The sequence below is a fragment of the Mustela erminea genome, chromosome 19 (assembly GCF_009829155.1).
Source record: "Mustela erminea isolate mMusErm1 chromosome 19, mMusErm1.Pri, whole genome shotgun sequence".
Classification (NCBI taxonomy): domain Eukaryota; kingdom Metazoa; phylum Chordata; class Mammalia; order Carnivora; family Mustelidae; genus Mustela; species Mustela erminea.
This window is the reverse complement of record NC_045632.1, coordinates 14,982,646-14,994,589: the sequence shown is the minus strand read 5'-3', so window position 1 is coordinate 14,994,589 and position 11,944 is coordinate 14,982,646. Positions and strand designations below refer to the sequence as shown.

Genomic DNA, 11,944 nt, shown 5'->3' with positions numbered 1-11,944 from the left:
TGGGTCATCCCCAGGGGGGCATCCCCTCCCCCCATCCCACACTTCCTCCCTGAGCCTCTGGGTTTCCGAGATCCAGGGGGGGAAGCCCAGGCAGTCTGTCCCTGGGCCCCACAAGAACACCACACAAAGAGGTTATGGTCACCAGTGACAAGTGCTTTACCAGCAAACACATGAGTCAGGGGAAGTTACCCGGTGAGGTGGGTGTGGGGGGAGGGAAAGCAACCCCCCCCCCCTTGGTTGGCCTTAGCCAACGACGTCCCGAGTCCCGGCCCCGGCCCCACTGTCTTCCCGCTGGAGGCTGCAACGGTTCATCTTCAGCTGAGTCAGCTGGATGTAGCGGAGGACATTGGTGTCTGTGGGGGAGGTGGGGACGGTGTTACCTGGGTGTCCAGGGACAGCCAGTGGCATCCGCACCGCGGCCACTCACACTTTACCATGCCCAGCCTACAGCAGCTCCCCCTCACAGCCGCTCTTGCCAGAGTCCTCCAGAAGCCCCAGCCACAACAAGCGGAATGGGGGGGGCCTTTCACACCTCCACACTTTAGCTTTTGCTGTGCCCTCTGCCAGAATGCCTCTGCTCAGACGCTGCTGTCATACTTCTGCCCACCCTCCCAAGAACATCTTCGAGATGTCTGTTCCCTCTAAACCTCTCACCGGGAAAACTGATGCTGCCTCTGCTCTCACAGCCCTGGCTGGGACCTATACCTGTTCTGCTCCCCTGTCGCTGGCTCTCAACACAAGACTGATGCTGTGTCTGTCCCCTGTCCCCAACACCTCCCCCCAACTATGATGTCTTAGAGAGCAAGCAACAAGCCTCCAGCTCTGCCAAGCCTCCCCCACCCGACCCCACCCCTGTGAATTTCTTAGCCTTGTCCACCCTGGGGTCTGCCTCCCAGCAAGTGCTCCACCAGCAGCGAGTGGGTGAAGAGGGTAATGATTAGGTGGGTGTGTGAATGGGTTAGTGAGTGGATGAATGAGAATGGGGGGTGGGTGGAGATAGGGGTGACTGAGTAGGGAGTGGCTGAGTAGGTGAGTGGGAGGTATAGATGAGTCAATGAATAGATGGGAGGTGGTTGGGTGAATGTCAGGGGAACATGGTGGGGGGAGGAGAGAGGTGAATGAATGGCGGGTGAGTGCCAGAGTGTAAGGAGTAGGTGGATGGAGAGGTAGATCCTGGGGAGGAGGCAGAGCCCTTCCTTGAAGCAGCTCTGCCCTGATCCTCGTGTTTCCTTGTTTTCTCTGCTCTAGCCCCTTTCCCTGCTTGGTCCGGCCCTCACCTGTGGGCTCCCGGCTGCGGGCCTCCTGCAGGTAGCGCAGTGCGCGTGCATAGTCGCCCAGGTGGTAGAAGGCAATGCCGGCACGGTAGGTGGCCTTGAAGTTGCCCTGCTGCTTCTCCAGGACCTTGAGACAGTACTCGCGCACCCGTTCATAGTTCACCAGCTCCGACTGCAGCAGGCAGGCTGCGGGGACACCGGGGCCGGTGCTCGCAGAGCCTGGCGGCACCCCCAGACCTCACCTGACTGCTAGGAGCCCCCCAGCCCTTTCCGGTGACTGAGCCCTGGGTTAGGGATTGCTCAGGCCACCGGGGCCGCCGATCTTCTGACCAATCAGGATAGAGTCAATCTGCGCGGCCGCTAGAGGGCGCGAAAACACAGACAAGCGCTCGCGGGCGATTAACTGGGAAGTTTCTGCAGGGGAGAGGACTAAAGGCGATCTCAGGTGAGGGATGGGGCGTTGAATCGCTAATCCCGGGTAAGATTTTCTCACCTGAGGTTCGCGGGTAACAGTCCAAAGCCCATTTCTTGCACCTCAGCTCTTCTATCCCTGTGTTCCCCTACACCCCCAACCCCTCTCCTTGATAAGCTCTGGGGTCTCCCTTCACAGACCCCAGATCTGGGCCCTTCCAGCCTCCAGCCCCCCGCCCAAGGCTTCACGATTGCCCCTCACTCCCCAACCCTCTCCGTATGCACCCTCTGCGCCCCACGACGGCCCCATACCCGTGAGAGAGTCATAACATTCCACCTCCGTATTCTCCACCAGGCGCCGCTGCTCCTCGCTGAGGCGGGCTGGCCCCGGGCTGCTGGAGGGCCCGGGGGCAGGGGCGGGCAGGCCTCCAGGGCGGGCCCCCTGAGCCGCCTTCAGCTGCAGCAGTGCCCGGTGATACTTGCCGATGGCTTCCCGGAACTTCTTCTCTCGGTAGCAGCGCTGGCCCTCCGCCTTGAACGCCACGGCGGCCCGCAGGCTGCTGTCGAGTGCCGCGCCCAGGGCCCCCGACGGCTCGGGGGCAGGGCTGGGACGAGCCGAGCCATGGCGGGGGCCCGGGCCCGGCGGGGAGAGGGCGGGAGGCGGGCGCGGTGGAGGCTCCGGGGCAGCGCTGAGCATCAGCACCGGGGACAGCGCGCCGCGCTGCATTGTGGGAAACTCCTGCGGCCGCCGCTGCAGCTACCGCATCGCCCCCCGCGGGGCCGGTCCCCACCCTTTCTCCGCCCCCGCACCTCCGGCAGCCGACTCCGCCTGCCCCCTATGGGTCTAGAGAAACCCCTCAGGACTTTCCCTTTCTATCCTCCAAATCAGCCCCAGCCCTAGTTCTCCAACCGGCCTCTCCCTTCTTCCCACTCCCCTTACTCCCACCCTCCTGCCTGTTCTCCTCCCCCCTGCCCAAAGCTCCCACAGCTTTCTGGAAGGAAAACAAGTCTACGGGAAAAAGACGGAAGATATCAACCTCGTGGAAAGCCGGTTTTCAGACCCTAGGCATTTCAGGGATTTAGATAAGAACACAGGTTATGGGCTTGTGCTGCCCAGATCAATTCCCTGCTTATAATTTCTCACTAGTCATAGTACTTGGGCAAATCACCCAAATTACCTGAAACTCTATATCCTCATCAGTACCATAGGACAATGATAGCAACCTGGAAACTCATTTGTTTATCTATACAGCAAACAAATATTCACTGATATTTCTCCTGTGCCCGGCTCTGGTCTGGGTGATGGTGGGAAAGAGCAGGGATCGAGAGAGCCTCAGCCCCTAGTCCAGCCGGGAGACAGACCACTAACCAGAGAGTGACAGCCCCAATGGTCTAGCCTGGGAAGCTCTGACAAAGTGGCCAGGGTGGGATGCATGGGGGAGGCACAACGGGATGTGAGGTGACTGCCTTAGACTGAGGTGGTGAGTGAAGGCTTCCTGGAGAAGGCAATAACTCAATGAACAAAAGAGACCTGCTTCTTGCCCTCCCCAAGCTCACTGCCTGGGTAGGAAAAGCAGACAAGAGACGGCCCACAGTGAGTAGCACAAGAATACAAGAGTAGGGGCGCCTGGGTGGCTCAGTGGGTTAAAGCCTCTGCCTTGGGCTCAGGTCATGATCCCAGGGTCCTGGGATCGAGCCCCGCATCAGGCTGTCTGCTCCGCGGACAGCCTGCTTCCTCCTCTCTCTCTCTCTCTCTGCCTGCCTCTCTGCCTACTTGTGATCTCTGTCTGTCAAATAAATAAAATCTTAAAAAAAAAAAAAAGAATACAAGAGTATACAGAAAAGGAATCACATGAGAGGCTTTTAGGAGAAAAACAGGGTGAATGAGATAGTTGATCTTCAACCCTCCTTAGCTGCTTACTTGGTGGTGGGAGCTCGGCTTCCCCCCTGCCTTCCTTTTGTGTGACCTGGGGATACCAAGTGAATTTACTTCAGAGTAGTTGTAGGGACCGAATTATGTTATGCAGATAAAGCAGCACGGGGCCTGGCACAGGAATGGACAAATTAACAACCCCTGTTTCTTATCACCCATGAGACTGGGAGGTGCGTGATCACAAGCTCTGGCTGGGTCAGCATCCAAGGACAGTTGTTGAAGGAATGAGTGGATGAATAACGTTCTGTGCTCTACATATTACCCACCTCCCCTGAACCCTGCAGGACCCTGGCTTGGGCCTCAGCCCCTAGCACCAAACTTAAATTTCCACTTTCCCCTCCCCTGCCACTGCATGTCCTCTTCCTGGAGGCCACATGGCGGGTCTCACCTGACAGGTCCAAACTGGAACACAGCACCTTTCATCCCAGTGGCAACATTTGCTTCTATCTCTTATCGAGCTTTCCCGAGTGACTCTCCCCCTCTCTAGTCCTCCAAGCGTGCACATCTCCAGGGCAAAAACTTCCTCCTCTCTTGTACCTCCAAACCTAGGCTTGGTTAAGAATCTAATATTCTTTAGGTTTGAGTTCCTGAGATCACCTCAGGCCTGTTTCTAATTTAGAGAGTGTGGAGATCCATGGATTTGTAACAATTATTTTCTGAGCACTTACGAAATAGCTAGGTGCTGGGGGTTTGATAGAAACCGGGGACAAGTGTACCTAGCTCACACTCCTGCTTAGAGGCCGTGCTAGCAATTCCATAATACCTACTAGGTGTCAGGCCCGGTCCTAAAGCTCTACGTCTATATTAACTCACACCCTCCTCACACCTCTATGAGACCGGTGCTACAATTTATACCCATTCACACTGTGGCACTCTAGGGGTTAAGTAAATCAGATGCCATTAATAGAACAGTTGCTATCAAAGACCCATACTATCACAAACTCAGGACTCCCACAGGCCTGCATATGTTATGTGCTGGGCTTGTGCAACCATTAAAAAATATTGAATTAGTTGCTAATATATGGAAGCAGAGATACTTATGGAATTGTAGATTTTCAGCTTCACTTGAGCAAAATTTGAAAATCTGGCAACATCGAGGCAGCATTTCTTATAACTGGGATAGCTTCCCACAGTCCCCGTCCCTCCTAGTTTCTTCCCAACCCTGAACCCTGAGCCACTCAGGTTGCAGCATCCCTCCATTTACCTCCCCAGGCGTTTGCACTTGGGATCCTAGTTTTGGCTTGTCAAGCCGCGCTTGCGGACGTCCGCCAGTGCCCCCTGGCGGACCGGCCCAGAATCTGCATCATATCTCCCAGCCGCCATTAAGGGACTCGGTAAAAAGCATCCAATCAGAAAGAGGAGAGGCCTGAGAAATGACCAATCAAAAACGAGAGAGGGGTGGAATTCACCCAATGAGAACAGAGAGCGCTCAGGATTAAAACAAAACAAAAACCCACACACCTCCTTTATTGACGTGAAAAACGAATACACACGGACAGTCTTTTTTGCTGGGGTCCCCGAGCTCAGGGAGGCTCGGGCTGGGGGCGGCGGAGCAGGCGGGCGGCGGCGAGGCTGGTGCCCTGGCGCTGGGGCCGCGCGTACTTGAGAAAGATGGCGGCACGGCCGGGAGCGGGGCCTCGGAGCGCGGCGCGGGCCATGCACGGCTCGAGCGGGCGCAGCTCTGCGGGGCTGCGGCGGGAAGACGGAGAAACTAAGGCGGGGGCGGGAGCAGGGGCAGGGGTGAAGACGACCTGTCCTCGGAGCTGGGGGCATGAGGCTGAGGAGACGCGTTGACTGGGGTTCCCGAGGACCGTTCAGGGGCTCTCTCGAGCCAGTGGAGAGCCGGAACCTCGGGGAGGGACGGAGCGGATCTGAGGATGGACAGACATCCAGCTCTACCCCCCCCGGGGGGGGGGGCGCTGGGCTGGGAGAAAAGGGGACTCACCCTGGCCTCCAGTGACATGGTTAACGGGGGTTGGGGGGGACGTGAAGGACGCCCCTCTGGCAGCTGAAGGGACACCCCATTCGCAGCCAGCAGGGGAGCCGGGGGGATTCGAGGGTGGCAGACCTCTCATCCTCAACCCTGGAACGCAGCTAGGATCTTCCGAGGCCGGGAAGATCGTGCATCTTCTACCCAGAGGCAAGGGTCCCCAAATGTGGACAAACACCTCATTCTGACACCCCCCAAGACGGGGGGGGGCAGACATACCATTTTCTCTCACACCCAGAAAAGTCAAGTCTGGGCCCCGCCTCCCTGCCATGGTCTCTCATATCTGAGACAGGAAACACAGTGATCAGGAAAGTAGGTGCCTGTAGCCACAGAGGCGCTCCCCTGGGGCAGTACCTGTAAAGCGAGGGCTCGAGGCTGGAGCCCGCCCCTTCGAGCAAGCGGTGAGCCAGGCTCAGTGCCGCAGCTGCGCGCCGACCGGGCTCCCATCCTGCAGCCTCGGCCTCCAGCAGAGACAGTTCCAGAAAGTAGGTGGCAAGTAGCATCACCTGCCAAGCACCACCGCCCCCGCGGAGATCAGGCCACGTCCCTATCCCCGTACAGGCCACGTCCCTACCCGCGAGACATGCCCCCCCTGCTCCCTTCCCCTCCCCCTTGCTTCCCCCGCCCCGCCCGGCCCCGCACCTGGGGGCTGCTCCCGGCCAGCGCAGCCAGTAGCCCAAGGCAAAGTAGCGGGCCCGGGTGGTGCAACCGGAAATCCAAGCGGCTCAGGATGCGCCGCTCGGCACGCAGAAGCTCGGCCCGTGAGAAGGAGCCAGCGCCCAGAAGGCAGAGGGAGGCCGACTGCGGATGGCAGGGAAAGAGGTGGGAGAGTCTTGGATCCCGGCTGGTTGCTCCCTGCCCTGTAGAGCCTCGGATCGGCTCCATTCTGAGCCTCGACTGCCTAGTCTGTAAAATGGGGCTATTGATCTGTTCTCTAGAAGCCATGAAGAGCACAGGCTTCAGAATCAGCAAGACCTGGGTTCGACTTCAAACCCTACCATTTTCACACCGTGTTTACATGGACCTTACTGAACACCTGAGACGGAGTTTCCTCGTTTGTAAAACGTACGTCAGGCAGCTCTGAGCAGGCACGGAGTTCTGATCAGGCAGGGACTATAACTAGTAAAGCGCTACAGAGACTAACTGTCCAAGCCTGAGTCCGAGTCCCACCTGCTTTGGACAAATGTCTTCCTCTCCCTGGGCCTCAGTCTCCTCCTCTGCTAAAGGGACACACTGGTAGCCCTGGCCTTATAAAGATATGCTGGGATTCCAAGAATAGGCAAAGCGGCAGCCCGGCACACAGTAGGTGTTCTGTGACACAAGGAACAAGCGTTCCGCCTTCCCAACCCCCACTCGGGAAAGTACCTCGGGAAGTACGCACTCTTCCATTTTGCACGCCACGAACAGGCAGGCCACCCCCAGCAGCTGCAGGCGGTGTAGGCGCACTCGGCCGGCGCGCAGGTAGGAATCGAGCAGGTGCACCGCCAGGTAGAGCGTGTCCCCCGCCAGGCCCAGGTATTCCTAGGGAAGGGCGTGAGTGATCACCAGCTTTCTAGGCTGCGATACGGGCTCAGCCCTGCCCCCTGGCGGTTACGTACGTGCACCTGGATCAGCCAGTCCACCACTAGCGCGCGCATCTCTGGGGTCACGGTCCGGGGCAGGGCCTTCCGAAGCAGAGAACGGCACACCTGCGGTTGGGCAGGGCGGACTCACTCTCCACACCTGTGCTCCAGCCCCAAGTGTAGCGGCCTCCCCGCTGGAGCACCACACTGAATGAAACTGGCCTCCAACGTCTATTCCAAATGTGCTTCTATTCCTTATCCCGCATGAGAGCCTTGGCCTTTGTTCTGGACGCCTCCCCAGTCCACCTTTCCAATCTGTAGCCCCCATGGCCAGGGCGCCTCCCGAGCATCTGCCCCTGCCCCCTGGCTTTCCAGACCACAAGCCGTCACCAACCCTTAACCCACCCTCCTCAGAGCACCCAGAAGGGTCTTTCTAAAATACAAAACTGGCCAAGAAACTCCCCAGCTTAAAACCCTTCCATGGCTTCCAGTATCCTCAGGAGAGAACCCTAATCACTCTCTCTCAGGCGCTGCCCCAACACCATCTCTTCGCCCTCTCCTTCACAACCCATACTGCAGCTATACCAGCTTTCTCTAGTCCTAGACTAGGGCAGGCTCTTTCCTACCCCAGGGCCTTTGCACTTATGCACCATTCCCTCCACCTGGAATGGTCCTTCCCCAGCTCCTTGCACTGTTGAAACCTCAGCTCAAACTCCCTGGACTTTTCCTACACAGAATTCTCCCCGCGTGCATCCTGCTCTCTGTCAGCACTTTATGGTTCCCCTAGCGTTTTGAGTCTGGAGATAGCTGGTGTTTCCTTGTGTGTTCTGTCCGTTTGCCTCCTTAGGCTGCTGGCACCACAAGGGCAGGGAATTTCTCTCTGGATCATGCCCATACCTCAGTTCTCACAGAGTCCCTGGCTGGGGAGAGAGGCTCCCCACTTCGGTCTCTTTAACAACTTTATCCCTGCAGTATGTCCTCGGACAGTGCCTGTCCAGCACAGGTACGTGCACTTTGGTCTCCTTTCCATTATTACCGCCTACGTTTGCTTGGTTGTTACAATGAGAGCAGACTATGTTGTTCATCACTTCATCCCCGGGGCCTAGAATATGCTCTAGCACATTTGTTAATAAATTGCGAAGTGTTTGTGAAGGAATCCGTGTGAGGGACGAGTAGAAGGGGCTGCAAGCAGGTGGGAGTTCGGGAAGGCTCGTGGAGTGGGGGTTGGGCGAGCGGTCAGATCTCCCCTCCTCTAACTGGAACCAAATCCCTCCGGTGCCCTCTGGGGCGCGCTCACCATGACTTCGGCGAAGATGTCCCCGGCGTACTCGCGCTCTCCCTCCAGCCCCAGAGCGCTCAGCGCCTCCGCCAGCCCCGGTGGCGCGCACGGCCCAGGGGGCCTCTCCTGGCGTCCTGGAGACACGCTTGTGTCCTCGGGGATCCTGTCGGGGCCTGGGGCGCTCGGAGGGTCGGGGGACGCGGCGTTGGGACTCTGCAAGGGAGAGCGGTGGGGGTCAGCAGCTGAAGAGAAGCCTGAGGCGGGATGCTGGCTGCTGCGTCCCACCAGCATCCTCCACGCCGGCGTCGGGGGACCAAGCCGAGGGCTCCTCTTCCTCCTGGAGCGAAGGACCCTCGGCGGGCGCTTTAAATTGTGCCTACACGCATGCGCGCTGAGCTCGCCTCTCCCGGGCAGGTGCAGAGGTGATGGCGAATGCTATGCAGGTTGGCTCTGGCCCCTCCGAACCTAAAGTCAGGCAGCTGGAGTCAAATCCTCTTCCTGCTACTTACTGCACGATCGGAAACAGCCCCTCCTAGGCTCCCTTTCCTCAGCTGTAAAGTAAGGATTGTTTCAAAACAAAGACAAATGACCAGCGATGGGCCTGGACTAGTGCAGAGACCTCCTCACTGCTCCCTGGTTCCCATCCCCCTCGGTTTGTTCCCCCTCACGCCAAGCAGCCAGAAGGGATCCTGTGCACACCCAAGTCAGATCGAACTCTGCCTCCCTTCAGAACTCTATTGTGGTTCCCATCTCCCTCAACTGGAAAGTCCACAAGGTCCTTTATTACCCTTCCACCCAACCCCACACACCTTTGAGTTCATCTCCCAACCTTCTCCCCAACTCGGCTGTCCCCTGCCACACCAGCACCCTGGCTCATTCTCACGCACACCAGGCACACTTCTACCTCAGGGCCTTTGCGCTGGCTGTTTCCCTTGCCTGAAATTCTCCTCTCCCAGAGATCCCTCATTTAAGGTATTTACTCAGATGCTACCTTCCTTGTGAAAAAGGCTATCCAGAGAATTTCCCATCACCATTCTTTGTACCTTACTCTCTCCTTAGCACTTACTGCCTGATCTTATTTACTGTCTCCCTCCTGATGAGACTGTTAACCCCAGGAGGGCAAGGCTTGTCTGGTGTTTTGTTTTGATTGCTGTATTCCCAGCACCTAGAACAGAGTTTGGCACACAGCAGGTACTCGAGAAATATTTGTTGGATGAGTAAGTGAACAGGCAGCACATAACTTAGAAACGGTGGCCTGGAAGGGCCTGAGGTGGTGATGTTGGAGTGAAACCTGAAAGGCAAGGGGCCAGGAATGCAAAGGGAGGGGAGAATATTCTAAGAGGTGGGAGTGGCGTGAGCAAAGACACGGAGCTAGGAAAGGGATTGCTGTTTTCAGGCACTGGGAGGTCAGCAAGGCTGTTAAAGTGAGCAGAGGAATGTGAGACGCCAAACCAATGACTTTCTGTCACACTTAGAGTAACACCCAAACTCCTTACCTTGGCCACAAGGTCCCTTCGGCCCACTGTTACCTCTCTAACTCCATTTCCTTCTGTTTTCCCCCCTCCCTCGTTCCCTTTGATACACCCTGGCCTCTTTCCATTCCTCCAAACACATCCAGCACCTGCTGGCCTCAGGGCCTTTGTGTTTGCTGTCCCCTTTGCTTCAACACTTGATCAAACGTAGATACCTACATTTTCTGAGAATCTCTATACAAGATACTAACCTCAAAGGGAAAGCAGTAACTTTACAGTGAGGACACCTGACAGACACCGTAAGCAAGGGTTGGAAGTCCTCACCAGTCACGGGACAGAATCTCATGTGCCTCTTTGACAGGAGGCAGGGAGAAGGGCACGGCATTTCTGACTCCCTATCAAAGGTAGCTTGACTAGAACCGTGAGGAAACGTCAGGCCACAAACCTTAACTAAGGGACATTCTGTGAAATAAGTGCCTTGTAGGCTTCAGACCTGACAACCGAATGCAACAGGAGTCATCAGCCAAGTGACTGTTCCCTCGTGTACAAGGACAGGAGTGGGACCTTTAGTCAAATTTGATAAAGATCTTCGAGGACAGGGTTGTTTCAGTACTTGCCTCCTGACCTGGAAAACTGAACTTTGGTCCTGCAAGACAATGTTCTCGCTTCAAGTAGGATATGTGAACACGGAAGGGGAGAAGGAGGGAGTGCGCAGGGAGTGTCACAGGAACCCACGTGAAGGGTCGATGAGAACACTTTGTATTTTAAGGTCAAATTTTATAGTAGGTTTACGGGAAGCTACAAAGAGAGAATAGAGTTTCCCTACAACCCAAACCTACTTTCCCCTGTAACATCCCAGTGTAGTACATTTGTCACAACCATGGACCAACTGGGACAGCATCCTCATCACCTGTAAAGGGCACTTCCTGCCAACAGGAATTACAGGGTTGACGTTGACCTTGATCACCTCACATAACGTGTCAGGTTTCTTCACGGAAAAGTTGCTTCCCCCCCTTCTTGTCTCCTTTGGAAGGAAGTCACTTTGCAGCCTACATGTAAGGGGGGGTGCACCCCCTTCCTGGAGGCACAGCACCTACAGAAACTACCTGGAAGTCTGTTCGGATCCATCTGTTCCCACCATTTACCGTTGACCTCCGTCCGAACTCACAGATCATGATCTCTGCATATAAGCCAGTGCTATCCTATTTCTTTTGCTGCTCCAAGTTCTCTAAGCCCAGCAGGAGCACTTTCCATAGGCCCCCGAGTCCCTTCTCATGCCCCCCATCGAGGAGGCTCTGCCTTGCCAGCTTCTGAGCGGGTCCTCACTTCAGGGCACTACATGGCGCTCCGCGCCTAGAATCATGTTTAGTATTGTTCTTTTTGGAAGTTTTCTGCTCCAAGCCTGCACGTGCAATTATTTTAAAAATAAAGGTAAGAATATGTGAATCAGCACACTCTGGAAAGCTAACAGACACGTATTAAATTCCAGCCACCCTGGAATGCAGGTGACAAAAGCACGGGAAAGCTGCATCATTATAGTTTATGCCGGCACCGTCAGGAAAACTAAAAAACTTCTGCAGACAGTCAATTCTTGTCCACTGGGAGTGGCTGGATCAGTTGAGAGACCTCTGCAACACGCTGGCGACGAGGTCCCTGACATACAGGAAGAGATCTCAGAGGCTCTCATTTTTATCAGTGACCAACACACCCCATTAATAATGTCCGTCTCCAGGCAGGAAGCCAGAAAGATGCGGCAGGTGCAGTCTAGACACTCGGCATTAACTGGGAGGCAAGCCGCGCCTAACCCAAACCAAACCAAACCGAAGGAAAAGAGCCTTTCTTCTGATGCTCCGTGCACCTGCACAGGGAGGAAATGAGCGAGCACCAGGGGGAGCGCTGGGGACCTGGGATCGGGGCGCATCTCCACATTGCCGGCTCCCTCAGCTCCAGCATTGCTCATGTTATTACACAACACACAAAGTTTCCCACGAGCACAACAAAAGACGACTCACCTCCTCAAAAC

At 56.2% G+C, this 11,944-nt stretch overlaps 2 protein-coding genes across 2 annotated transcripts; both read right to left on the bottom strand.

The window, feature by feature from the left end:
• Positions 1–33: 33 nt before the first annotated feature.
• On the bottom strand, positions 34–2,460 carry TTC9B (tetratricopeptide repeat domain 9B). The gene is made up of 3 exons (XM_032323434.1): positions 1,998–2,460; positions 1,278–1,460; positions 34–353 (listed from the first exon to the last, which is right to left on the bottom strand). The coding sequence occupies exons 1-3, from the start codon at positions 2,410–2,412 to the stop codon at positions 244–246; spliced, it is 708 nt and encodes a 235-aa protein (XP_032179325.1). The 5' UTR covers positions 2,413–2,460; the 3' UTR covers positions 34–243.
• Positions 2,461–5,072: 2,612 nt separating this feature from the next.
• On the bottom strand, positions 5,073–10,934 carry CCNP (cyclin P). The gene is given in 6 exon segments (XM_032323430.1): positions 5,073–5,307; positions 5,828–6,198; positions 6,200–6,409; positions 6,974–7,129; positions 7,207–7,296; positions 8,468–10,934. Coding segments are annotated over 6 exon segments (1,266 nt in total). The 5' UTR covers positions 8,741–10,934; the 3' UTR covers positions 5,073–5,141.
• Positions 10,935–11,944: the final 1,010 nt, after the last annotated feature.